Genomic DNA, 24,817 nt, shown 5'->3' on the forward strand with positions numbered 1-24,817 from the left:
AGCCGCCAGTGCAATAACGTCGTGTCCGCGTTCTTCGTTGGTTGGTAGCAATATCCTATACTTGATACACCTCACATTCTCACAGTTCTCTCGATTCGGTAAAATAATGATTTCATAGTTTTGTTGTGGAGACGCGCAATCTTATGTTCATGCCTTCATGGTTCTGAAAGCAGAGAAATGTGTATCACTGCAAAGACAGCTCACCACCCGTTGCCGCTGCCTACAATGTACAGCAGCCCCAACAACAAACACATGCGCGCACACGTTAGTAGTGCCGTTGGAATTGTAGTATCGGTATTTGTATTTCAGATGGAGTATACTACTATCAAATCGAAATATACATCCTCATGTTTAAATGCATAGTACTGAATAATTATGATACAATTGATTTGCGTGGCTCCAAAAATGTGTACGTAGATAGTAGTTTAGAACAAATTAAACGTTCCTAGTTGAGCATGTTTCCACCGGAATTATTTAAATGTCGGACAAATAAAATGACAGCTCAGAAAGAAAACACGAGTTTGAATGTCACTGCAATTGTGACAGAAAACGATGACAAACTACAGCTAATGAAAGGCAAGCGACTGCTTATTTATTTATCGATCGTTTTACTCTTTGCTCATATAATAATAGCCGTTTTTGTATTACTACAAATGTAGTAGTTAGCTAATTGATTAACGTTACTCACACGACAACGTTCTTGTGACCCATAAAGAAAGTCCCATTAACATTTTTCAGGTGCAGCTTTCCTGACGACTGTCGCTTCTGCTGGGATGATTACAGGATTCGGCTCCACGTTAGCCATGGCCAAGAAAAAGAGTCCGGGATGGTTTAGCAAGGTAGCTATGATTGATGTAGTCTAGCATTACATCTAGGCAATTTAGATGAATGTTAGCCATGACCGATGACGGAGTGATATTATACGGGGCTACATAATCTGACTACAAATTATGTCTAAAATGTATTGCATTTCTTGCATAGCCTCCCTGGATGTAAGGCAGTTTTATTTTATGAAGAAATACAAATTGCTCGCGTTGAAGACGTCTCTCGGTCCGCTAATTTTGCACTACTTTTGTGAAATGTTTTAAACTAAATGTATTTGAGTGTTTACCAGCATTTGTAACTTGAGTCTGATAATTATCTGTACCAAACAGTTAATTTGATAATACTTTTGGAATATAAAAATACTTGCTTGATATGAACTGGTCTATTCATTCCTTTTCAGTAGACACTCTTATCCAGAGCAATTTACAGTATTGAGTGCATACTTTTTCGTACTGGTCCCCCGTCTGAATGTAATCCACAACCCAGCATTGCAAGCGCAGTTGCTCTACCAACTGAGAGTACTTTGTTGAAGACACCACAGAGCGTGGGAACAGAGGCAACAGTTTTCTGTGTGTGTGTTGGGCTTTTTCTCAGAGTTGTAAAAGCAAGCAGAGCAGAAACTGGCGACTCTTTCTTGGACTGGCAAGGTAACTGCAGATTGACTAAACAGAAAAAAATGTATTTATTCCCAGTGCTGAGCTAGTAGTGTAACTGACGTGTAACGTTAGCTAATGTTTCATCCCGTTCGACTGAAGTTCTGTCTGAAGTAAATGAACTAGCTAGCTACCACAGCCAGTTCAGCTCTAGCCTCTAGCTATCTGTCAGGTAGCAGTATATAACAGCTGTTGTGTTTATGGAAATGTGTTGTAGCCTTTGTTTTGTCCCATTTCAACAAAAGTAAATTAACTTGGCTAGTTTTCGCCAGTTGATGTACCATTAGAGCTAGCCAAAAGTTTGCTAACGTTAGTTATTATTTTTGGCTCAATCACACTAGACCTGATTCAAACAATGAAATCAGTGGCCAAATGATTGAAGACTGATATTCTGACATTTTTTGACAGCGCAATGTGAGTTTTTACTAGTGTCAGTATAGCAATGTAACAGTATTGATCTGTCAGTTTCCCTAGCTAATTCCCTACATTTCACACTGACACGGTATAAACAGCTCTACAGGCTTCACTGTCATGGTGCACAGTCAGTACACAACACTATGCTCATCATGTCTTCGCAGGATCAGATGGTGACAGGTGTCCCAGCAGGGTCAGACAGCCAGGGAAGACCAGTCTACGGCGCTCCGGTGAATTTTTCAGTATATAACAATCAGTTCCATCTTGAGTTGATGGGTAGGCTACAGTCTTGGATCTGGGAATAATAGTCATTTCAATTATTGTACCTTTATGTTATCCAAGAATAGAATCAATATATAAATGTACACCAAGGTAATTATTTGTCATGCCTCATCTGAGCAGGATCAGATGGTGACAGGGGTCTCAGCAGGGTTAGGCAACCAGGGAAGACCAGTGTGTGACAGCGCTGAGGTGAACTTTTACAGATGCAACACTGGACAAGCCAGAGGCTTCAAATATTGAAACTATTTTAAGGCAGTCTGACAAACCTCTAAAGTTGATTTTCAAACTGTATTAAGGGTTGATAGGCTTTTCCCGATGACACAAAACATGTATAACAAAAATGTGAGGAAGATCTGGGAGACACTATTGATGATGATGAATGGATACAGATACAGTGGGGGAAAAAAAGTATTTAGTCAGCCACCAATTGTGCAAGTTCTCCCACTTAAAAAGATGAGAGCCCTGTAATTTTCATCATAGGTACACGTCAACTATGACAGACAAAATGAGAAAAATCCAGAAAATCACATTGTAGGATTTTTAATGAATTTATTTGCAAATTATGGTGGAAAATAAGTATTTGGTCAATAACAAAAGTTTCTCAATACTTTGTTACATACCCTTTGTTGGCAATGACACAGGTCAAACGTTTTCTGTAAAACTTCACAAGGTTTTCACACACTTGCTGGTATTTTGGCCCATTCCTCCATGCAGATCTCCTCTAGAGCAGTGATGTTTTGGGGCTGTCGCTGGGCAACACAGACTTTCAACTCCCTCCAAAGGTTGAGATATGGAGACTGGCTAGGCCACTCCAGGACCTTGAAATGCTTCTTACGAAGCCACTCCTTCGTTGCCCGGGCGGTGTGTTTGGGATCATTGTCATGCTGACCCAGCCACGTTTCATCTTCAATGCCCTTGCTGATGGAAGGAGGTTTTCACTCAAAATCTCACGATACATGGCCCCATTCATTCTTTCCTTTACACGGATCAGTCGTCCTGGTCCCTTTGCAGAAAAACAGCTCCAAAGCATGATGTTTCCACCCCCATGCTTCACAGTAGGTATGGTGTTCTTTGGATGCAACTCACCATTCGTTGTCCTCCAAACACGACGAGTTGAGTTTTTACCAAAAAGTTATATTTTGGTTTCATCTGACCATATGACATTCTCCCAATCCTCTTCTGGATCATCCAAATGCACTCTAGCAAACTTCAGACGGGCCTGGACATGTACTGGCTTAAGCAGGGGGACACGTCTGGCACTGCAGGATTTGAGTCCCTGGCGGCGTAGTGTGTTACTGATGGTAGGCTTTGTTACTTTGGTCCCAGCTCTCTGCAGGTCATTCACTAGGTCCCCCCGTGTGGTTCTGGGATTTTTGCTCACCGTTCTTGTGATCATTTTGACCCCACGGGGTGAGATCTTGCGTGGAGCCCCAGATCGAGGGAGATTATCAGTGGTCTTGTATGTCTTCCATTTCCTAATAATTGCTCCCACAGTTGATGTTTCACTAAGATCCTAAAGCTGAGTGGGGTGTGTTGGGTTGGGGCACTGCACAGCGGTGGACCCCTAGGGGCAGGACAGGGTGATCCAGCTATATTGTGTGCAAGTAAAAATAGCTCTACAATACTATTAGGCCTATGAAATGAATTACAGTGCCCTCCGTAATTATTGGGACAGTGAAGCATTTTTCCTTCTTTTGCCTCTATACTGCAAAAGTTTGGATTTGAAATCAAACAATGACTATGAAGTTAGTGTATACTGTCAGCTTTAATTTGAGGGTATTTTCATCCATATCAGGTGAACCGTTTAGAAATTACAGCACTTTTTGTACATAGTCCCCCATTTTGGGGGAGCAAAAGTATTGGGACAAATACATTTATATTTGTGTTAAGTATTTGTTATATTTATAGCACACAATGACCACATCAAGCTTGTGACGCTACACATTTGTTGGATGCATTTACTGTTTTGGTTGTGTTTCAGATTACTTTGTGCCCAATAGAAATGAATGGTAAATAATGTATTGTGTCATTTTATTGTAAATAAGGTTAGCATGTTTTGGGGGGGGTATGATATTTGTGCATCTATAACTTTCTCACTCATTATTCACGATTATTTCAGGAGTATCCATAATCATGGTAGCATCCACATTCATGTAGAAGGGTTTAGATTTTTATTTACAATAAGTGTACACAAAACTTCTGAGGACGACCGCTGCCAGGTTATGTCCCCCCCACTTCTAAAACCAAAGTTGCGCCCCTACCGTTTATGGCTGTAATGATTGTTACATTTGCCCAGCAATTGTGGGCGTGTGTGCATATGCGTGCAGAGCGCGAGGTTTGAACCACTCCTTTTTGGGGGTCGCAGGGCAAAATATAGTGTGCTACTTTTGACCAGGTCCCATAGGGCTCTGGTCAAAAGTAGCACATTATTTATGGAAAAATAGTCACAGATCCTGAGCTTATCAGTTGTGAAGATATACTTGGCAGAGCAGCACAGTGGTGCCTTTTGTTTGGTTTTTGAATTCTATTTTTAAGCTGAATAGGGCCATCTTTGTAAACTTCCATCTCAGCCAATAATGCCTTGTAAAGTGGTCAAATTAGATTTGGCGTGTTATGAGAGGTATGTGGTTGTGAGGTCACAGTGGCTGAGCAGCTTCACCCACGGAGGATATGGACTGTAGATAGCCCATGACCAGACGAGATTGCTAGACAGTTACTGACATGTGAGGCACTGTAAAGAGCAGATACCAAGGCTTGTTTATAATGGAACCAGGGCTGTGTCTGGTATCTCACACATGAATATGGCAGCTCACACGAAGCTTGCAGTAGAACCGTTATGACTTAAGGCTGTTTCTGAGGAGTGGTCACTCATTGGTTATCCAGAAATGTGTGTAGCAAAGAATCGTACATTTACATTTTAGTCATTTACAATACTATTAGGCCTATGAAATGAATTACAGTTCGAGTGGCGCAGTGGTCTAAGGAACTGCATCGCAGTGCTAGCTGTGCCACTAGAACCTGGTTCGAATCCAGGCTTTGTCGTAGACGGCCGCGACCGGGAGACTCATGGGGCGGCGCACAATTGGCCCAGCGTCGTCCAGGGTAGGGGAGGGAATGGCCGGGAGGGATGTAGCTCAGTTGGTAGAGCATGGCGTTTGCAAGGCCAGGGTTGTGGGTTCGATTCCCACGGGGGGCCAGTATGAAAAAAAAATGTATGCACTCACTAACTGTAAGTCGCTCTGGATAAGAGCGTCAGCTAAATGACAAAAAATGTAAAAAATTTAGCAGACGCTCTTATCCGGAGCGACTTATAGTTAGTGCATACATTTTTCATACTGGCCCCCCGTGGGAAACGAACCCACAACCCTGGCATTGCAAGCGCCATGCTCTACCAACTGAGCTACAGGGGACCTAAGAGTAGACTGTTAACATAATGCAACACTAGGGATAGGCAGTTGGCTTAGTTTTTATGTTGATGCACACCAAACCACATCGCTTCCTCTCAGATTTTTACCCCTCCAGGAAGAGCTGCTGAGTCTCGCCAAACTAATAATAGCTAATCTAATGAGCAGGCCACTTAAATACATGGACAATAAATACATTGAGAGGTTATAGTGTTAGCGATTACATCTGTTTACTACACAGCTTGTTCAGTCTTGGGGTGCATCCCAAATGGCACACTTTTCCTTACAGTGCACTACTTTTGACCAGAGCCCTGGTCTTTGCATGCACTATATAGGGAATGGGGTACCCTTTTAGACACTTCCTTGAAATGCAGCTCCTCCAGGGAGGCAGGGCTCAACAGTGTAACCATTTTACTCGCATATGCGCCTAAATATTTAATAATTTTTTTTATTTAGGGAGCACCATTGCGCCTAGAAAAATGTAAAATTCTAGCTTTATTACCTCAAATATTTTTCATTGTGCTCCAAAATGTCTTTGTGTGCACCTACATTTTTCAACTTAGGCGCACACATGCTCCTTGTAAAAAAAAAAAAAAGGTGTGTGTAGAGCTGTGCCAGGACAGGTTTAGAGTTAGTCAGTTAGATGGACAACAGTTTGCAGGGTAGCTAACAGCTTCCACCTCTTTTAATGTTTTCTGCTAACCAGTTTGACTCAGTTTGGGCCCATGTGTAAAGTACCTCAATGTCACGTCCAGCATGTTATCCAGGGAACGATGGCCACTGCACTAGCACCACTGCACGAGATGAAAACCGATTTCGCTAGTGAGTGGATTTGAGTTTAGCCTATAAGTTGGGAACCATGAGCAACTCTTGTGTACCTCAATGTGACCTCAAGTGTGTGTGTGTTCAAGGGAACGATGGCCACCGCTGCAGTACCGGAGACGGGGGCGTCCCTGGCTCTCCGGGCCCTGGGTTGGGGCTCTCTCTATGCCTGGTGTGGAGTGGGCCTGCTCAGCTTCGCAGTCTGGAAAGCCATGGGGGTCCATAGTGTACGTATTAATGAACTCAACCCATCTCATTGTCTTGCCCTCATCGTGCCATCAGAAAACATAGACCAACATAATCCCTATTACCTAACACTCAGTAAATGTACAACAAATGGTGCTGCTTAAGAAGCCTCTATTTCTCCATCTTTGCAGCTAACAGAGTTCAGGCAGACGATGCAGTCAGTTTTCCCGGCTATTCCCAAAAATGAGGAAGGACCAGCCAACTCAGAGGAATGGGACACCATCTTCAAGTCTAAAGATGACTGAAGAGGACTGCAGGTCTAGACTACATTCTCACCCTGGCTGAGAACAGCCTTAATAAGTCACTGCATGACTTAACAATTACTGTGGGATGGGCAGTCAGTTGGTCACTGTGCTGAGAAGGAAAGGAACTTGGCGTCCACTGTCTGTACCCACAGGTGCAGAATGCGGTTAGTTAGTGGTCCAGCCACTCTTCACTGATGCTCATCTGAAGCCTATGAAGAGAGCATCCCCTGCCTGAAGACATCATGGTTAATTTAAACTCCCTTGGATAATCTTAATTTCTGATCAGAGGCTTGCTATGTAGGACTGTCTTGTACTGTACAGTTAGCCTAAACACCAGTCTTGTTTGTGCTCTTGCCAGCTCCATTGCTCGTTGTCAAGCCACATTTTTGGCATGACGATGAGTATCAAGGAGTTTACATAAGACCGGCACTAAGGCTAGTACAGTAGTCCAAGGCAGCGACCCTCTTGAACAGATCTGGACTACTCACTGTACTTTGTCATAAAGGCCACAAGATGGATTGTCTTAAATCTGTATGTTTGGATTTCTTTGTCAATCAAAATGTATTTTACACTTTGTTCTGCGAAACAGTAAAACGCAAAATGTGTTTGCAGTTCTGAAGACATTTACATCATTTAGCAGACGCTCTTATCCAGAGCGAAGACAGTGAAAGCTGTGCAGCTGAATGTGAGGCGCCATGCCTGGTTCCTTTTAAACAGATTGAACCATCATTCAATGTAACGCCTAAGTGTTTGCCGTCAGCTATTCCCATAAAAGACTAGTATAAAAATGAGAACAGACCTGAACTATCTTAAACTGGGCCCGGCTAGCCATATAACGAGGAGTGTGTAAAAATACTTGTGTGCGCGTCACCCTCTAACATGCTTGTGACTGCTGCCCCTGATGTTTTCGTACACATTTAGCCCACATAATCAAGTTGAAAGAGCGTGACGCCACAGCTCTAACACGGAGCACTGTCAGTTAAGTCTGACACTTCTGAGGACTTCATTGAGTTTTGTTATTTCTGTCGTGCATATAATTCCTTCTCTGTGCTAAACTACTACTGTACTCGTCTTCAGTCTGATTGGTTGCAGTTATGTAACATAACACATGCCATTTAGCATATCTAAAAGTTACTTTTAGTCATGCGTGCATAACACCACAGGCATACGAAAAATGTGTGTTTTATGTGACACTTTGGCCATATTCTGCCACGGTCCGCCTGTTCACAATGTGTGTACAGAATAATCGAAAACACCCTTCGTTGCTCAACCAGATTTCATGTACATTTATTCTTAACATGTGGAACATAGTATAAAGATTTTATACTGAATAAACAATGTAAAGTTCATCAAATGAAAGGGGGAGAAGTACTATATATGTAGAGTTTAAAAAACGCTTGTTATAACTGTCATGTTATATATACAGTTCTGCCCATCATGGTCTGTTTGCTTGCTGACTGTACAATCTAAATAGGTTTGTCTTTTAATAACCAAAACTAGAGCGGTCTTATCCCTATATGTCCTTACAGACCTGTCCCAGTCAGAACATAAATACATAAAATGACTAACCTCATTTGAAGCGAGTAACTAAATATTCATTATTCAAATGAGCAGTCATAATTATAACGTCATTATAATTATCAACTACCATCACTTATCTATACCACATCTCTTGGCAAAGAAACCAAATAGGGCTGTCAATGTACAACTTCTATAAGATAGAAAAGACTGATGGAAGTACTGTTTGTTGGTGTGAGTTTACCTGTCTGCTATGGTTACCAGTAAGTCAGTTGAACAGGGTGACTTATGTCTCCCTGTTATACTGGTATGGTAATATTATTATGATGCAATACTTGTGGTCAGTTGCCTGTGGTCAAAAGTCATTCACATTTGTTAACCCCCCCCCCCCCCAACAAGCCAACTAAATCCTATTGCACGATAGGTATTTTTTTCCCCCCAGAACAGGATACATGATGTACTGTTGTATATTCAGAGTAAATCAGTGGTTTTTTCTTTACCTTAATACACGATAAAGAGATCTATCTACAACATGATTCACAATTTAAATAAGTCTGCTTCCCCCTGCAAAAAACAACCAACAAAAAGATCCCAGACAAACGGCCACATAAAATAAATGTAAGCACATGAGACCCCAAAACTAAAGTAGGTTCTCTTTCATCGGGTGCCAACTTTGGTTAAAACAAAAATGAACCGACAAATAAAAATGTATAAAAAAACAAGTATTAAATATTTTTATAACAATTATTAAAAAATTCCAAATGAAGGTTGTGAATGGGGCAGAGGAGCTATACAGTGGGGGAAAAAAGTATTTAGTCAGCCACCAATTGTGCAAGTTCTCCCACTTAAAAATATGAGGCCTGTAATTTTCATCATAGGTCAACTATGACAGACAAAATTAGAAAGAAAAAATTCCAGAAAATCACATTGTAGGATTTTTAATGAATTTATTTGCAAATTATGGTGGAAAATAAGTATTTGGTCAATAACAAAAGTTTCTCAATACTTTCTTATATACCCTTTGTTGGCAATGACACAGGTCAAACATTTCTGTAAGTCTTCGCAAGGTTTTCACACACTGTTGCTGGTATTTTGGCCCATTCCTCCATGCAGATATCCTCTAGAGCAGTGATGTTTTGGGGCTGTCGCTGGGCAACACGGACTTTCAACTCCCTCCAAAGATTTTCTATGGGGTTGTGATCTGGAGACTGGCTAGGCCACTCCAGGACCTTGAAATGCTTCTTACGAAGCCACTCCTTCGTTGCCCGGGCGGTGTGTTTGGGATCATTGTCATGCTGAAAGACCCAGCCACGTTTCATCTTCAATGCCCTTGCTGATGGAAGGAGGTTTTCACTCAAAATCTCACGATACATGGCCCCATTCATTCTTTCCTTTACACGGATCAGTCGTCCTGGCCCCTTTGCAGAAAAACAGCCCCAAAGCATGATGTTTCCACCCCATGCTTCACAGTAGGTATGGTGATCTTTGGATGCAACTCAGCATTCTTTGTCCTCCAAACACGACGAGTTGAGTTTTTACCAAAAAGTTCTATTTTGGTTTCATCTGACCATATGACATTCTCCCAATCCTCTTCTGGATCATCCAAATGCACTCTAGCAAACTTCAGACGGGCCTGGACATGTACTGGCTTAAGCAGGGGGACACGTCTGGCACTGCAGGGTTTGAGTCCCTGGCGGCGTAGTGTGTTACTGATGGTAGGCTTTGTTACTTTGGTCCCAGCTCTCTGCAGGTCATTCACTAGGTCCCCCCTTGTGGTTCTGGGATTTTTGCTCACCGTTCTTGTGATCATTTTGACCCCACGGGGTGAGATCTTGGGTGGAGCCCCAGATCGAGGGAGATTATCAGTGCTCTTGTATGTCTTCCATTTCCTAATAATTGCTCCCACAGTTGATTTCTTCAAACCAAGCTGCTTACCTATTGCAGATTCAGTCTTCCCAGCCTGGTGCAGGTCTACAATTTTGTTTCTGGTGTCCTTTGACAGCTCTTTGGTCTTGGCCATAGTGGAGTTTGGAGTGTGACTGTTTGAGGTTGTGGACAGGTGTCTTTTATACTGATAACAAGTTCAAACAGGTGCCATTAATACAGGTAACAAGCGGAGGACAGAGGAGCCTCTTAAAGAAGAAGTTACAGGTCTGTGAGAGCCAGAAATCGTGCTTGTTTGTAGGTGACCAAATACTTATTTTCCACCATAATTTGCAAATAAATTCATTAAAAATCCTACAATGTGATTTTCTGGATTTTTTTTCCTCAATTTGTCTGTCATAGTTGACGTGTACCTATGATGAAAATTACAGGCCTCTCTCATCTTTTTAAGTGGGAGAACTTGCACAATTGGTGGCTGACTAAATACTTTTCCCCCCCACTGTATGTATATATATATATATATATATGTGTGTAAAAAAAAAAAAAAAGTGTCATTTTATTTAAATAAAAATATAATACCACCCACACCCATGTGTTGGTGTTCACTGCAGCCTGGTTGTCAGACCAAGCACTTCCCTCCTCTCTCCCAAGCCCCCCTCCCTCTGTGTCTTTGCCTGTGGCGGTCACGAGGAGCGTCCAATCTTAAACAGTACTTCACACATGATGGCCGCCACAGCTGAGCTCAGCACAGAGGACAGGGAGATGTCCAGTAGCCTGCTCTCGTAGAGAACCAACTCTGTCCGGTTCTCCTTGGCCATGGCCAGCAGAGCCTTGGCGGCCCTGCACATCATGTTAACGCTGGGGGGTTCGGGGTGTTGGGCTGGGTGTAGCAGGCTGGGGGGTTGGGGGTGTGGGGCTGGGTGTAGCAGGCTGGGGGGTCCCTGCTGGTGCTGGGACATGGCCACGCAGTCCTCCAGGAAGCCGATGAGTATCCCCACGCTGCCCTTCTGCAGGGCGATGGCGCGTGCCGCGGTCGGGTCCCCCTGCGCCAGATTAGAAAGCACAGCCACCGCCATCTCACGGCACACCTGGGACTTCCGCTCGCCCACATGGCGCACCAGGGTGGCGTAGAGCTTCTCCTGGCGGCTGAAGGGTGGCGTGGCCAGCAGGAGGTCCACGTTGTTGTCCTGGATGCTCAGTTTGCACAGGCACTCCAGCACTAGTCTCTGGGGGGTGAGGGAGGAGGAGCAGCCCGCCGTGGTGAAGGGGTCCTGGGCCTCGGCAGAGGGGCACACCATCCAGTGGAGCAGGCCGTCCAGGATGGGCAGACAGATGCTCTCTGGGTAGAGGGACAGGTCTAGTTGACCTGAGATGTTAGCCAGGGTGACCAGAGTGTTCTCCCTGAGCGCTGACAGACAGTCCCACCACCATTCGTCTTTACTGCAGGCCCGGCCCTGCTCCTCCTCTCTCTGGTAGATGGGAGGCGTCCTCATCCTCTGGGGGTGCAGGTGGTGTAGCAGGACCAGCCGCCCCAGGATCAGCACCAGGCCCGGGTGGCCGGACATGTCGTTGTCATTCCCCGGGATGAAGGAGAGGCCGCGGACGATGTTGGACACGCAAACGCAGCGGCGGGCCAGGGCGTCCTGCCAGGGTTCAGCCGTGGAGAGGGGCGCCTCGTCCCAGCAGCGAGGCTCGTCCTCCAGCAGGGTGAAGATGGGGCTCTGGGTCTGCGTCCCAGGAAGACCGTTCCTCTCTGACAGAGAGCCTGGCCGGACACTCATATCGTCCATAGTGACTGTCTCAGTCATGCTCTTCTCTACAACAGCCTTCCTCTCCTCCTCTGTCGTTTCTGTCTTCTGCTCCAGCTCCCCTACCCTATCCTCCCTCTCTTCCCCCTTATGTTTCCTCTCTGTAGGCTTGCTGTTGGTCTCCTCGCCACGTCTCTCGAAGTGTGTCTGGATGTGGGCCGTGGAGTCCCCTCCTCCAGCCTTCCAGTGCAGCAGGCCAGAGGTGAACCCCCTGGGCAGACTGAGCCCCTGGTCCTCCTCCACTTGGTCCTCCTCCACCTTCACAGGCAGCTTGTCATACTTACTGGCCTGTTTGAGCCTGGGCTCTGGGGGCTGGGACTGCTCGGTGGCTGTCACCTCCTCCTTTTCCTTCCCCTCTACCTTCTCTTTCACTGTCACCTCCACAGGCTCCTCCTTCTCCTCCTCTGTGCTGCCGTTGGCTGTGGTCTTCTCTGGTCCCGTCTCTTCTGGCCTACTTTCCCTCTGCTCTTCGTCTAATTGGCTGCCAAGCTCTGGAACGGTAAGCTCCTCTTCCTGGTCTGTGATTGGTCCGAGCAGCATCTTCTGACCCTCGGTGCCCACCTCGTACTCATCCAGGATCCCAAAGATCTCGATCAGGTACCGCCGGAAGTACTCCACTATCAGCTCCAGGAAACCAGGCAGCTGGGGAAACATAGCATATCATAAGTTAGGTAGCTCTCTGAAATGATTGTGTGAAAGACTATTAGACAATGGTTTGGTTAGGGGTGTTTATCCTTGAATCCAGTCATGGTCCAATAACCACTTAGAATGAAGCCATGCATTTGACATTGTTTGGTATGGTATGGTATGGTTTAGTATGGTATGGTATGGTATGGTATGGTTTAGTATGGTATGGTATGGTATGGTATGGTTTAGTATGGTATAGTATGGTATGGTATGGTTTAGTATGGTATGGTATGGTTTAGTCTGGTATGGTTTAGTATGGTATGGTATGGTTTAGTATGGTATGGTATGGTTTAGTATGGTATGGTATGGTTTAGTATGGTATGGTTTAGTATGGTATGGTATGGTATGGTTTAGTATGGTATGGTTTAGTTTGGTATGGTATGGTTTAGTATGGTATGGTATGGTTTAGTATGGTTTAGTATGGTATGGTATGGTTAGGTATGGTTTAGTATGGTATGGTTTAGTATGGTATGGTTTAGTATGGTATGGTTCAGTATGGTATGGTATGGTTTAGTATGGTATGGTTCAGTATGGTATGGTATGGTATAGATATTGGAGGTTTACATCATTGCTTTAGTCTAGTCTCATGGATACTGGATATCATTGGACATGTCTATGGATATGGTTTGTGCAGCACCGTCTCACCTGTGACAGGGTGAAGGAGGACACAGTGCTGTCGTCATACAGCAGGATGTTGATGGTGTCCAGCGCCCACGTGCTCTCAGCCAGCAGACCCGACTTCAGAGACATCATCACGCGCCATGCCTCTGGGGTTCCTGGGGGTCAGAGGTTACAGTTCCGAGGTCAGAGGAGACGAGGGTTGCATCGAAAACGGCACCCTATTCCCTATCTAGTGCACAACTTTTGACCAGGGCCCATAAAGGGAATCGGATGCCATTTCAGATGCACCCATTATGAATTGCCTGGCTAATGCTCTATAACAGTGTTTCCCAACCCTGGTCCTCCAGTATCCCCAACAGAACACATTTGTATTGTAACCCTGGACAAGCACACCTGATTCAACTTGTCAACTAATCATCAAGCCCTTAATGAGTTGAATGAGGTGTGTTTGTCCAGGGCTACAACTAAACAGTGTACTGTTGGGGGTACTGGAGGACTCGGGTTGGGAAACACTGCTCTATAATAACAGGTTAATTCTCCTACCGGTCTCCTTGGAAGTAAGTCTGTGTCGGGCTTTGAGTTTGGGCAGGGTGGCCTCCACAGACCCTAGGGGGAAGCTGATATCTCTGTGGAGAGGTAGAATGCCCTGCCCTGACATCCCCCCATTGTGTGAGCCTGGCATGGACCCGGGCATCCCTGCCTTCTTCAGAGAGGCCATGTAGTGGCCCCCGTTGTTGGGGGAAAGGGGTCCGGGTCCCCCCATGGGCCGGGGGAAGGGCGAGGGGCTGTGGGCTCTAGCGATGTGGTTGGCCATGGCAGGGTTAGACTGGTAGGAGGAGGAGGGATGTCGGGAAGCCATGGGGGGCATGGAGGAGGAAGAGGGGGGTGGGTACGGGGGCTGGCGCTGGCCCGGGTGTCCGGGCGGCCACTGGCCATCCTGGAGGCCCCTTCCCTCTGGGTCATCCCCCGGAACCCGGCTCATAACAGGGTAAGGTGGCCCCTGGCCCTGTTGGCCAGGGTAGGGCCCGGGGTAGGCCATGTCTGTCCTGGGGTGCCACATGTTGGCCTGGGGGCCCTCTGCAGAGGCTCCAGAGGGTAAGGGGGGGCCTCCGCTCATCATGCCGTGTTGTGGGGGCCCCTGGATGGCTCCCATGCGGTCTCGGCTGTAGGGGTAAGGGTACTGGCCCTGCATGGGCCTGTGCTCCGGCCCCATGTAGCCCCTTCCGTACTGGCGGTGCATGTCTGGCTGCTGCCCTCCGTACTGCTGCATGCCGTAGGCTTCACCCTCATGGCGCTTAGCAGGGGGACCATACATCCCCTCCTGTCCCACTGGCCTCTTACAGCCCTGAGAGGGAACAGAGAACTTTATACGTTAGATACTGTAGTCAGTAAATTGCAAAGATGACCATTTATAGTTTGCTGGTCTCTCTCTAAACCTTGCACTCTCTCTCTCTCTCAACCCCCCCCCTTCCCTCTCTCTCAACCTCACCCCCCCCCCCCCCCCCCCACTCTCTCTCAACCCCCCCCCCCCCCCACTCTCTCTCTCTCAACAAGCCATGATGTTGGAGTTGGACAAGGTGGAGTAGAAGCCAATGATGATTACTTACTGGTAGACCGCTATCGCAAACCCAGTTTAGACTTTAATTTGCATTGAAATGGCCAAGTTAGCCTGTTTTCCATCTGTTCAAGTTTTAGTAGCTGTCGCACAGTGCCCTCTAGGGGCGGGAGGCTTGAGGCTGGGTCTGACCTGTTGCGGGTACATCCCAGGCTGGTGAGAGCCATAAGGCAGGGGGCCGTGAGGGTACTGCTGCTGCCCATAACCTTCATGTCCATGTGGTCTATAGTGGAGGAGGATCACACTCAGTCAGAACACAAATAAACAATACATATATAGGTAGCTTTATAAATAATAAACTCACTTAATGCCAACAGTTTTTATGCATCATTCAGACAGACACGTCTTACCGCTGATGGGGGTATCTGTTGGCAGAGTACAAGTTGGGGTCACCGCTGGAAGGTCCCATGTTGTTCTGACCCCCAGGGGGAGCCACACCCCCCTCCAAACCCATCACATGGTCTGGTCTGGAGGGTAGGAGGACAACTATGGGCAGCTTATTCCTGGCATTTATATAACTGTCTGATAGATGTCTCAGACTGAAACATCATGCATTGTTTTTGACTTGGGATTTACAATGAATCATATATTTTTATAATAGAGTGCCCCTCCTCAACGTCTGATCCAGCATTGGATTATTTAAGGTAGCACCTCTACTCCAGTTGTTTAAGCATGAAACACCCTTTTTCCTGCAGATATCTTTTTTTTATGTTACCCTTATTTTACCAGGTTAGTTGACTGAGAACACATTCTCATTTACAGCAATGACCTGGGGAATAATTACAGGGGAGAGGAGAGGGGATGAATGAGCCAATTGGAAGCTGGGGATGATTAGGTGGCCATAATGGTATGAGGGCAAGATTGGGAATTTAACCAGGGCACCGGGGTTAACAGCCCTACTCTTACCATAAGTGCCATGGGATCTTTAGTGACCACAGAGAGGACACCTGTTTAACATCCCATCCGAAAGACCGCACCTTACCCAGGGCAATGTCCCCGATCACTGCCCCGTGCCTACTACTGGTCCTCCAGCAGCCTCTGGTCTCCCATTAACCAACCCTGCTTAGCTTCAGAGGCAAGCCAGCAGTGGGATGCAGGGTGGTATGCTGCTGGCACTCAGTAATGTATCTACTATAGAATATCTGGTTATTAAGATACCCACCTCCTGTCGTAGCTAGGCCCGTATGGGTACTGTGACCGCGGGCCGGGGCCGGGGCCCATACCCATCCCTGGCATGGCTCCTGAAGGAGGACCACGGAGGTACATGTCCTGCATGGTACTGCTGGGCATCTGACCTGGCCCTGAGGGAGGACCACGGAGGTACATGTCCTGCATGGCACCGCTGGGCATCTGACCTGGTCCATAGGCCTCACTGCCCCCTGGCCCTGTGGAGGGAGAATAGATATTGTATATACGGTAAGTAGATAAAGTGTAAATTATTTTGTCTATATTCTGTCTGTATACTCTGCTTAATGTTGTCAGCACCATTTTCACCAGGTCAAATTCTTGGTAAGTGTAATTGGGGAATACAGGCTATTCTGATACCATCAGCATTCATGTTAGGTGTTATTAAAGGAAAGGATGTGTAGTACATGATTTGAACACTGGGGGGAAACATAGTCTAAGGAAACAATCACAGCAGAGAGAGAGATTCAGGTCTGATGGCCTAAACAAAAACAAGGATGAAAAGCAATTTTAACCTAGATGGAGAATTGAAGAAGTGCCAGCCATATCCAGTTCAGAAAACAGATGTATTACTTGACTTTTACTAACATCACATTGTTCATCTAGTATCAAAATGTACGTTTATTTGTCGCATACAAAGATTAGCAGATGCTAAAGCAGGTGCAGCGAAATGCTTCTATTTCTAACTCCAGCAGTGCAGTAAATGTCTAACAGTACAATACTAATACACAAACAATCCCCCAAAAAGAACACAGCGCAGACAAGCAATGCGGACAATACCAGTAGGCGTGTTCTGTGTTATGTGAATTCACTTTGTTATGCCATGTGGTTAAGGAGCGTCTGGTCCACTCACCCTTCCGGGGCCCTGCATAGGGGTCCTTGTTGGTGTCGTACTGCATCCTCATGGAGGGGTCTGCACTACCGCCCGCCTGCTGGTAGGGGGCGCCAGAGGGCATGGGCCCTCGCTTGTGGAAGGCAGGGTCACTGACCTCTGAGAAGGGATCCTGGACACGGATACCAACACTGTTCCTGAGACACATACAGGAGGGGTGAGGATGATACGAAGGGTTGAGGAGGGGTATCCGTGCATGGATACAGTCAGATTTAGACACACCGACAGACAGACACGTGTACACACACGTACACCCCACACTATCGGGCTATGAGTGGCCCCTGGCCTGTGACCTACCTATTGCCTGGCTGGGCGGTCATGTGTCCGTGGGGTGTGGTGGCGGGAGTGGGGCGCTTCATGCCCTCTGACATCTCAGCCATGGAGCTGCTACCTGTGGACTGGGGGGTGTGGGGACCCTGCAGGGAGCCAGAGTTGGCTAAAGGGAAAATAGCAACAGTAGACAATTGTTAAAAGGTCAAAAATACAGTAAAATGTAATATTGACTGAATTATAGCACATAAACATGTGCTATAGGGAGACTGATAAACATGGGGACCCTACAGGGAGCATTAGCTAGCAGGAGAGACTAAGGGGAAAATACACAGCCATATGTAGAGAGAGTTGTATAAGTAATTAAGTTGTCTGAGCCAGAACGGACCATAGGGCAGGAGCCTATCCCTTGTTTCTGTAGCGTGAGGCAGCTTGATGTAAGTATGTATGTATGTATGTATGTACAGTGGGGAGAACAAGTATTTGATACACTGCCGATTTTGCAGGTTGTCCTACTTACAAAGAATGTAGAGGTCTGTAATTTTTATCATAGGTACACTTCAACTGTGAGAGACGGAATCTAAAACAAAAATCCAGAAAATCACATTATGATTTTTAAGTAATTCATTTGCATTTTATTGCATGACATAAGTATTTGATACATCAGAAAAGCAGAACTTAATATTTGGTACAGAAACCTTTGTTTGCAATTACAGAGATCATACGTTTCCTGTAGGTCTTGACCAAGTTTGCACACACTGCAGCAGGGATTTTGTCCCACTCCTCCATACAGACCTTCTCCAGATCCTTCAGGTTTCGGGGCTGTCGCTGGGCAATACGGACTTTCAGCTCCCTCCAAAGATTTTCTATTGGATTCAGGTCTGGAGACTGGCTATGCCACTCCAGGACCTTGAGATGCTTCTTACGGAGCCACTCCTTAGTTGCCCTAGCTGTGTGTTTCGGGTCGTTGTCATGCTGGAAGACCCAGCCACAACCCATCTTCAATGCTCTTACTGAGGGAAGGAGGTTGTTGGCCAAGATCTCGAGATACATGGCCCCATCCATCCTCCCCTCAATATGGTGCAGTCGTTCTGTCCCCTTTGCAGAAAAGCATCCCCAAAGAATGATGTTTCCACCTCCGTGCTTCACGGTTGGGATGGTGTTTTTGGGGTTGTACTCATCCTTCTTCCTCCAAACACGGCGAGTGGAGTTTAGACCAAAAAGCTCTATTTTTGTCTCATCAGACCACATGACCTTCTCCCATTCCTCCTCTGGATCATCCAGATGGTCATTGGCAAACTTCAGACGGGCCTTGACATGCGCTGGCTTGAGCAGGGGGACCTTGCGTGTGCTGCAGGATTTTAATCCATGACGGCGTAGTGTGTTACTAATGGTTTTCTTTGAGACTGTGATCCCAGCTCTCTTCAGGTCATTGACCAGGTCCTGCCATGTAGTTCTGGGCTGATCCCTCACCTTCCTCATGATCATTGATGCCCCACGAGGTGAGATCTTGCATGGAGCCCCAGACCGAGGGTGATTGACCGTCATCTTGAACTTCTTCCATTTTCTAATAATTGCGCCAACAGTTGTTGCCTTCTCACCAAGCTGCTTGCCTATTGTCCTGTAGCCCATCCCAGCCTTGTGCAGGTCTACAATTTTATCCCCGATGTCCTTACACAGCTCTCTGGTCTTGGCCATTGTGGAGAGGTTGGAGTCTGTTTGATTGAGTGTGTGGACAGGTATCTTTTATACAGGAACGAGTTCAAACAGGTGCAGTTAATACAGGTAATGAGTGGAGAACAAGAGGGCTTCTTAAAGAAAAACTAACAGGTCTGTGAGAGCCGGAATTCTTACTGGTTGGTAGGTGATCAAATACCTATGTCATGCAATAAAATGCAAATGAATTACTTAAAAATCATACAATGTGATTTTCTGGATTTTTGTTTTAGATTCCGTCTCTCACAGTTGAAGTGTACCTATGATAAAAATTACAGACCTCTACATGCTTTGTAAGTAGGAAAACCTGCAATATCGGCAGTGTATCAAATACTTGTTCTCCCCACTGTATGTATGTATAGTCGTGGTCAAAAGTTGAGAATGACAAGTATTGGTCTTCACAAAGTTCGCTGCTTCAGTGTTATGAGATATTTTTGTCAGATGTTACTATGGTATACTGAAGTATAATTACAAGCATTCCATACGTGTCAAAGGCTTTTATTGACAATTACATTAAGTTTATGCAAAGTGTCAATATTTGCAGTGTTGACCCTTCTTTTTCAAGACCTCTGCAATCCGCCCTGGCATGCTGTCAATTCACTTCTGGGCCACATCCTGACTGATGGCAGCCCATTCTTGCATAATCAATGCTTGGAGTTTGTCAGAATTTGTGGGTTGTTTGTTTGTCCACCCGCCTCTTGAGGATCGACAACAAGTTCTCAATGGGATTAAGGTCTGGGGAGTTTCCTGGCCATGGACCCAAAATGTCAATGTTTTGTTCCCCGAGCCACTTAGTTATCACTTTTGCCTTATGGCAAGGTGCTCCATCATGCTGGAAAAGGCATTGGTCGTCACCAAACTGTTCTTGGATGGTTGGGAGAAGTTGCTCTCGGAGGATGTGTTGGTAGCATTCTTTATTCATGGCTGTGTTCTTAGGCAAAATTGTGAGTGAGCCCACTCCCTTGGCTGAGAAGCAACCCCACACATGAATGGTCTCAGGATGCTTTACTGTTGGCATGACACAGGACTGATGGTAAGACAAGGTGTTTTCCGGATGCCCCAAACAATCAGAAAGGGGATTCAGAGAAAATTACTTTACCCCAGTCCTCAGCAGTCCAATCCCTGTACCTTTTGCACAACATCAGTCTGTCCCTGAAGTTTTTCCTGGAGAGAAGTGGCTTCCTCGCTGCCCTTCTTGACACCAGGCCATCTTCCAAAAGTCTTCACCTCACTGTGCGTGCAGATGCATTCACACCTGCCTGATGCCATTCCTGAGCAAGCTCTGCACTGGTGGTGCCCCGATCCCGCAGCTGAATCAACTTTAGGAGACGGTCCTGGCGCTTGCTGGACTTTCTTGTGCGCCCTGATGCCTTCTTCACAACAATTGAACCTCTCTCCTTGAAGTTCTTGATGATCCGATAAATGGTTGATTTAGGTGCAATCCTACTAGCAGCAATATCCTTGCCTGTGAAGCCCTTTTTGTGCAAAGCAATGATGACGGCACGTGTTTCCTTGCAGGTAACCATGGTTAACAGAGGAAGAACAATGATTTCAAGCACCACCCTCCTTTTAAAGCTTCCAGTCTGTTATTCTAACTCAAATCAGCATGACAGAGTGATCTCCAGCCTTGTCCTCATCAACACACTCACCTGTGTTAATGAAATAATCACTAACATGATCACAGCTGGTCCTTTTGTGGCAGGGCTGAAATGCAGTGGAAATGTTTTTTGGGGGATTAAGTTCATTTTCATGGCAAAGAGGGACTTTGCAATTAATTGGAATTCATCTGATCACTCTTCATGACATTCTGGAGTATATGCAAATTGCCATCATCAAAACTGAGGCAGCAGACTTTGTGAAAATTAGTATTTGTGTCATTCTCAAAACTTTTGACCACGACTGTATGTATGTAGAGATACAGTGCCTTCAGCACCTGACCACACGACTGAACAGTAGTCCAGGTGCGACAAAACTAGGGCCTGTAGGACCTGCTTTGTTGATAGTGCTGTTAAGAATGCAGGGCAGCGCTTTATTATAGACTTCTCCCTATGCTAGCTACTGTTGTATCAATATGTTTTGACCATGACAGTTTAGTCTCCTCAATTTGCTCAATTTCCACATTATTCATTACAAGATTTAGTTGAGGTTTAGGGTTTAGTAATTGATTTGTCCTAAATACAATGCTTTTAGTTTTTGAAATATTTAGGACTAACTTATTCCTTGCCACCCATTCTGAAACTAACTGCAGCTCTTTGATAAGTGTTACTGTCAAATCAGTCGCTGTGGTAGCTGACGTGTAGTGTTGAGTCATCCGCATACATAGACATACTGGCTTTACTCAAAGCCAGTGGCATGTCGTTAGTAAAGATTTAATTCCTGATTTTGTTGGAGAGGCTTCCATTAAAGGACACCCTCTGTGTTCTGTTAGACAGGTAACTCTTTATCCACAATATAGCAGGGGGTGTAAAGCCATAACACAAGTTTTCCCAGCAACAGACTATGATCGATAATTTCAAAAGCCGCACTGAAGTCTAACAAAACAGCCCCAAAAATCTTTTTATCATCAATTTCCCTCAGCCAATCATCAGTCATTTGTGTAAGTGCCATGCTTGTTGAATGTCCTTCCCTATAAGCGTGCTGAAAGTCTGTTGTCAATTTGTTTACTGTAAAATAGCATTTTATCTGGTCAAGCACCATTTTTCCCAAAAGTTTACTAAGGGTTGGTAACAGGCTGATTGGTCGGCTATTTGAGCCAGTTAAGGGGGCTTCACTATTCTTAGGTAGGGGAATAACTTTAGCTTCTCTCCAGGCCTGAGGGCACACACTTTCTAGTAGGCTTAAATTGAAGATATGGCAAATAGGAGTGGCAATATCGTCCGCCATTCTCCTTAGTAATTTTCCATCCAAGTTGTCAGACCCCGGTGGCTTGTCATGGTTCATCGACAATAATATTTTTTTCACCTCTTCCACACTTACTTCACGGAATTCAAAATTGCAATGCTTGTCTTTCATAATTTGGTCAGATATACTTGGATGTGTAGTGTCAGCGTTTGTTGCTGGCATGTCATGACTACATTTGCTAATCTTGCCAATTAAAAAATAATTAAAGTAGTAGGCAATATCAGTAGGTTTTGTGATGAATGAGCAATCTGATTCAATGAATGATGGAGCGGAGTTTGCCTTTTTGCCCAAAATTTCATTTAAGGTGCTCCAAAGTTTTTTACTATCATTCTTTATGTCATTTATCTTTGTTTCATAGTGTAGTTTCTTCTTCTTTTTATTCAGTTTAGTCACTTGTTTTCTCAATTTGCAGAACGTTTGCCAATCTGTTGTACAGCCAGACCTATTTGCAATCTCCTTTGCCTCATCCCTCTCAACCATACCATTTTTTAAATTCCTCATCAATCCATGGGGATTTAACCGTTTTTACAGTCATTTTCTTAATAGGTGCATGCTTATTAGTAACTGGGATAAGCAATTTCATAAATGTGTCAAGTGCAGCGTCTTGTTGCTCGTCATTACACACCACGGACCAACAAATATTCTTCACATCAACAACATAGGAATCACCAAAAAACGTATTGTATGATCTCTTATACACAATATTAGGCCCAGCCTTTGGAACTTTGGTTTTCCTAGATATGGCTACTATATTGTGATCACTACATCCGATGGATTTGGATGCTGCTTTCAAACAAATTTCTGCAGCATTAGTAAAGATATGATCAATACATGTTGATGATTTCATTCCTGTACTGTTTGTAACTACCCTGGTAGGTTGATTGATAACCTGAACCAGGTTGCAGTCACTAGTTACAGTTTGAAGCTTTCTCTTGAGTGGGCAGCCTGATGAAAGCCAGTCAATATTAAGGTCATCCAGAAAATATACCTCTCTATTGATATCACATATATTATCAAGCATTTCACACATGTTATCCAGATACTGACTGTTAGCACTTGGTGGTCTATAGCAGCTTCCCACCAGAATGGGCTTTAGGTGAGGCAGGTGAACCTGTAGCCATATTACTTCAACAGTATTATCAATGTCTGTGATAAGAGAAAACTGAGGTTGGAGCAACATTGTAGTTACTCCACAATACTAGCCTAATTTACAGCATGGAAATGAAGCCTCTACAGAATAAAAAATATTCAAAAGCACGCATCCTGTTTGCAATAAGGCACTAAAGTAAAACTGCAAAAAACGTGGCAAAGAAATTACCTTTAAATCCTGAATACAAAGCTTTACGTTGGGGGAAAGTCCAACAACACATCACTAAGTACCACTTCATATTTTCAAGCATGGTCGTGGCTGCAACATGTTATAGGTATGCTTGTCATCGGTAAGGACTAGGGAGTTTTTTTAGGACGAAAATAAATGAAATAGAGCTAAGCACAGGCAAAACCTCATTCAGTCTGCTTTCCAACAGAAACTGGGAGACAAATTCACCTTTCAGCAGGACAATAACCTAAAACACAAGGCCAAATACACACTGGCGTTGCTTACCAAGACAACATTGAATGTTCCTGAGTGGCCTAGTTACAGTTTTGACTTAAATCTACTTGGAAATCTATTTGATTTCTTGAATAACTTTTTAAATAATAAATGGGCAAATATTGTACTAGCCAGGTGCGCAAAGCTCTTCGAGATGTACCCAGAAAAGACTCACATCTGTAACCACTGCCAAAGGTGATTCTAACATGTATTGACTCAGGGGGTTGAATCCTTATCTAATCAAGATATGTGTTTAATTTTTCATAATTTATTTACAAATGTTAGAATTTTTCTTCCACTGACAGAGTATTTTTTGTAGATCGTTGACAAAAAAGCCAAGGGGTGTGAATACTTTCTGAAGGCACTGTATGTATGAATGTATGTATGTACACACACAGTGTACAAAACATGCTCTTTCCATGACAGACTGACCAGGTGAATCCAGGTGAAAGCTATGATCCCTTATTGATGTCACGTGTTAAATCCACTTCAATCAGTGTAGATGAAGGGGAGGAGACAGGTTAAAGAAGGATTTCTAAGCCTTGAGACAATTGACATATGGATTGTGTGTGTGTGCCATTCAAAGGGTGAATGGGCAAGAAAATAATATTGAAGTGCCTTTGAACGGGGTATGGTAGTAGGTGCAAGACGCCTCGGTTTGAGTGTGTCAAGAACTGCAACGCTGCTGGGTTGTTCACACTCAACAGTTTCCCGTGTGTATCAAGAATGGTCCACCACCAATGTTCCCTCTAAGCTACACGCAGCTCCCCCAGGACTGCTGCGCAGAATAAATATCAGCCCGCGCAGAGATGCACGAGATTGAATTTCACTCAACTTTCTAGAGTTTTCCCTCTTAGTTGACACCATCAGCTTTTCCCTTTACTGTGGGAATTGTGATAGAATCAACCCAATATTAGCCACTTTCAATGCAACATACCGAAACAAAACAAACTACGCAAGAGTTAGTATGCAAAACTAACTAGGCAAGAGATTTTGTTGTAGGCAGAATGCATCAGAGTAGGATTCTATTGCATTAACAGGCACGACTCAGCCCGTATTCTACACAGACCGGAGCGGGATAACCAGTCAGAGCTGCAGTAGGCCTATTTGAAAATAGACCATTACCATATATGGATCTGTGCCATTCACTTTGAATTGGACTGTGTTTACAGCATGAGCGGTCGTGAGTAGGTGCGCTTGTATTGAGATCAAAGCGAGAGCTGCATGTAGCCACATTT

General features: G+C 44.9%; 2 protein-coding genes across 3 annotated transcripts in view; one reads left to right on the forward strand and one right to left on the reverse strand.

Moving 5' to 3' along the window:
* Positions 1-489: 489 nt before the first annotated feature.
* tmem242 (transmembrane protein 242) lies at positions 490-9,694 on the forward strand. Its single transcript, XM_084151345.1, has 4 exons — positions 490-576; positions 739-839; positions 6,490-6,627; positions 6,778-9,694. The coding sequence occupies exons 1-4, from the start codon at positions 495-497 to the stop codon at positions 6,889-6,891; spliced, it is 435 nt and encodes a 144-aa protein (XP_084007471.1). The 5' UTR covers positions 490-494; the 3' UTR covers positions 6,892-9,694.
* Positions 9,695-10,814: 1,120 nt separating this feature from the next.
* The window catches only part of LOC311108650 (AT-rich interactive domain-containing protein 1B-like), a 94,942-nt gene continuing 80,939 nt past the window's right edge, over positions 10,815-24,817 (reverse strand). For both annotated transcript variants that reach the window (XM_084151344.1, XM_084151343.1), the window contains 8 exons: positions 17,399-17,537; positions 17,063-17,238; positions 16,187-16,409; positions 15,375-15,491; positions 15,157-15,247; positions 13,953-14,754; positions 13,434-13,564; positions 10,815-12,743 (listed from right to left, as the gene is read on the reverse strand). In XM_084151344.1, coding sequence (XP_084007470.1) covers positions 10,977-12,743; positions 13,434-13,564; positions 13,953-14,754; positions 15,157-15,247; positions 15,375-15,491; positions 16,187-16,409; positions 17,063-17,238; positions 17,399-17,537 — 3,446 coding nt within the window. In that variant the 3' untranslated portion in view covers positions 10,815-10,976. The remainder of the gene's footprint in view (positions 12,744-13,433; positions 13,565-13,952; positions 14,755-15,156; positions 15,248-15,374; positions 15,492-16,186; positions 16,410-17,062; positions 17,239-17,398; positions 17,538-24,817) is intronic.

This window comes from Coregonus lavaretus (assembly GCF_964263955.1).
Source record: "Coregonus lavaretus genome assembly, chromosome: 33".
Classification (NCBI taxonomy): Eukaryota; Metazoa; Chordata; class Actinopteri; order Salmoniformes; family Salmonidae; genus Coregonus; species Coregonus lavaretus.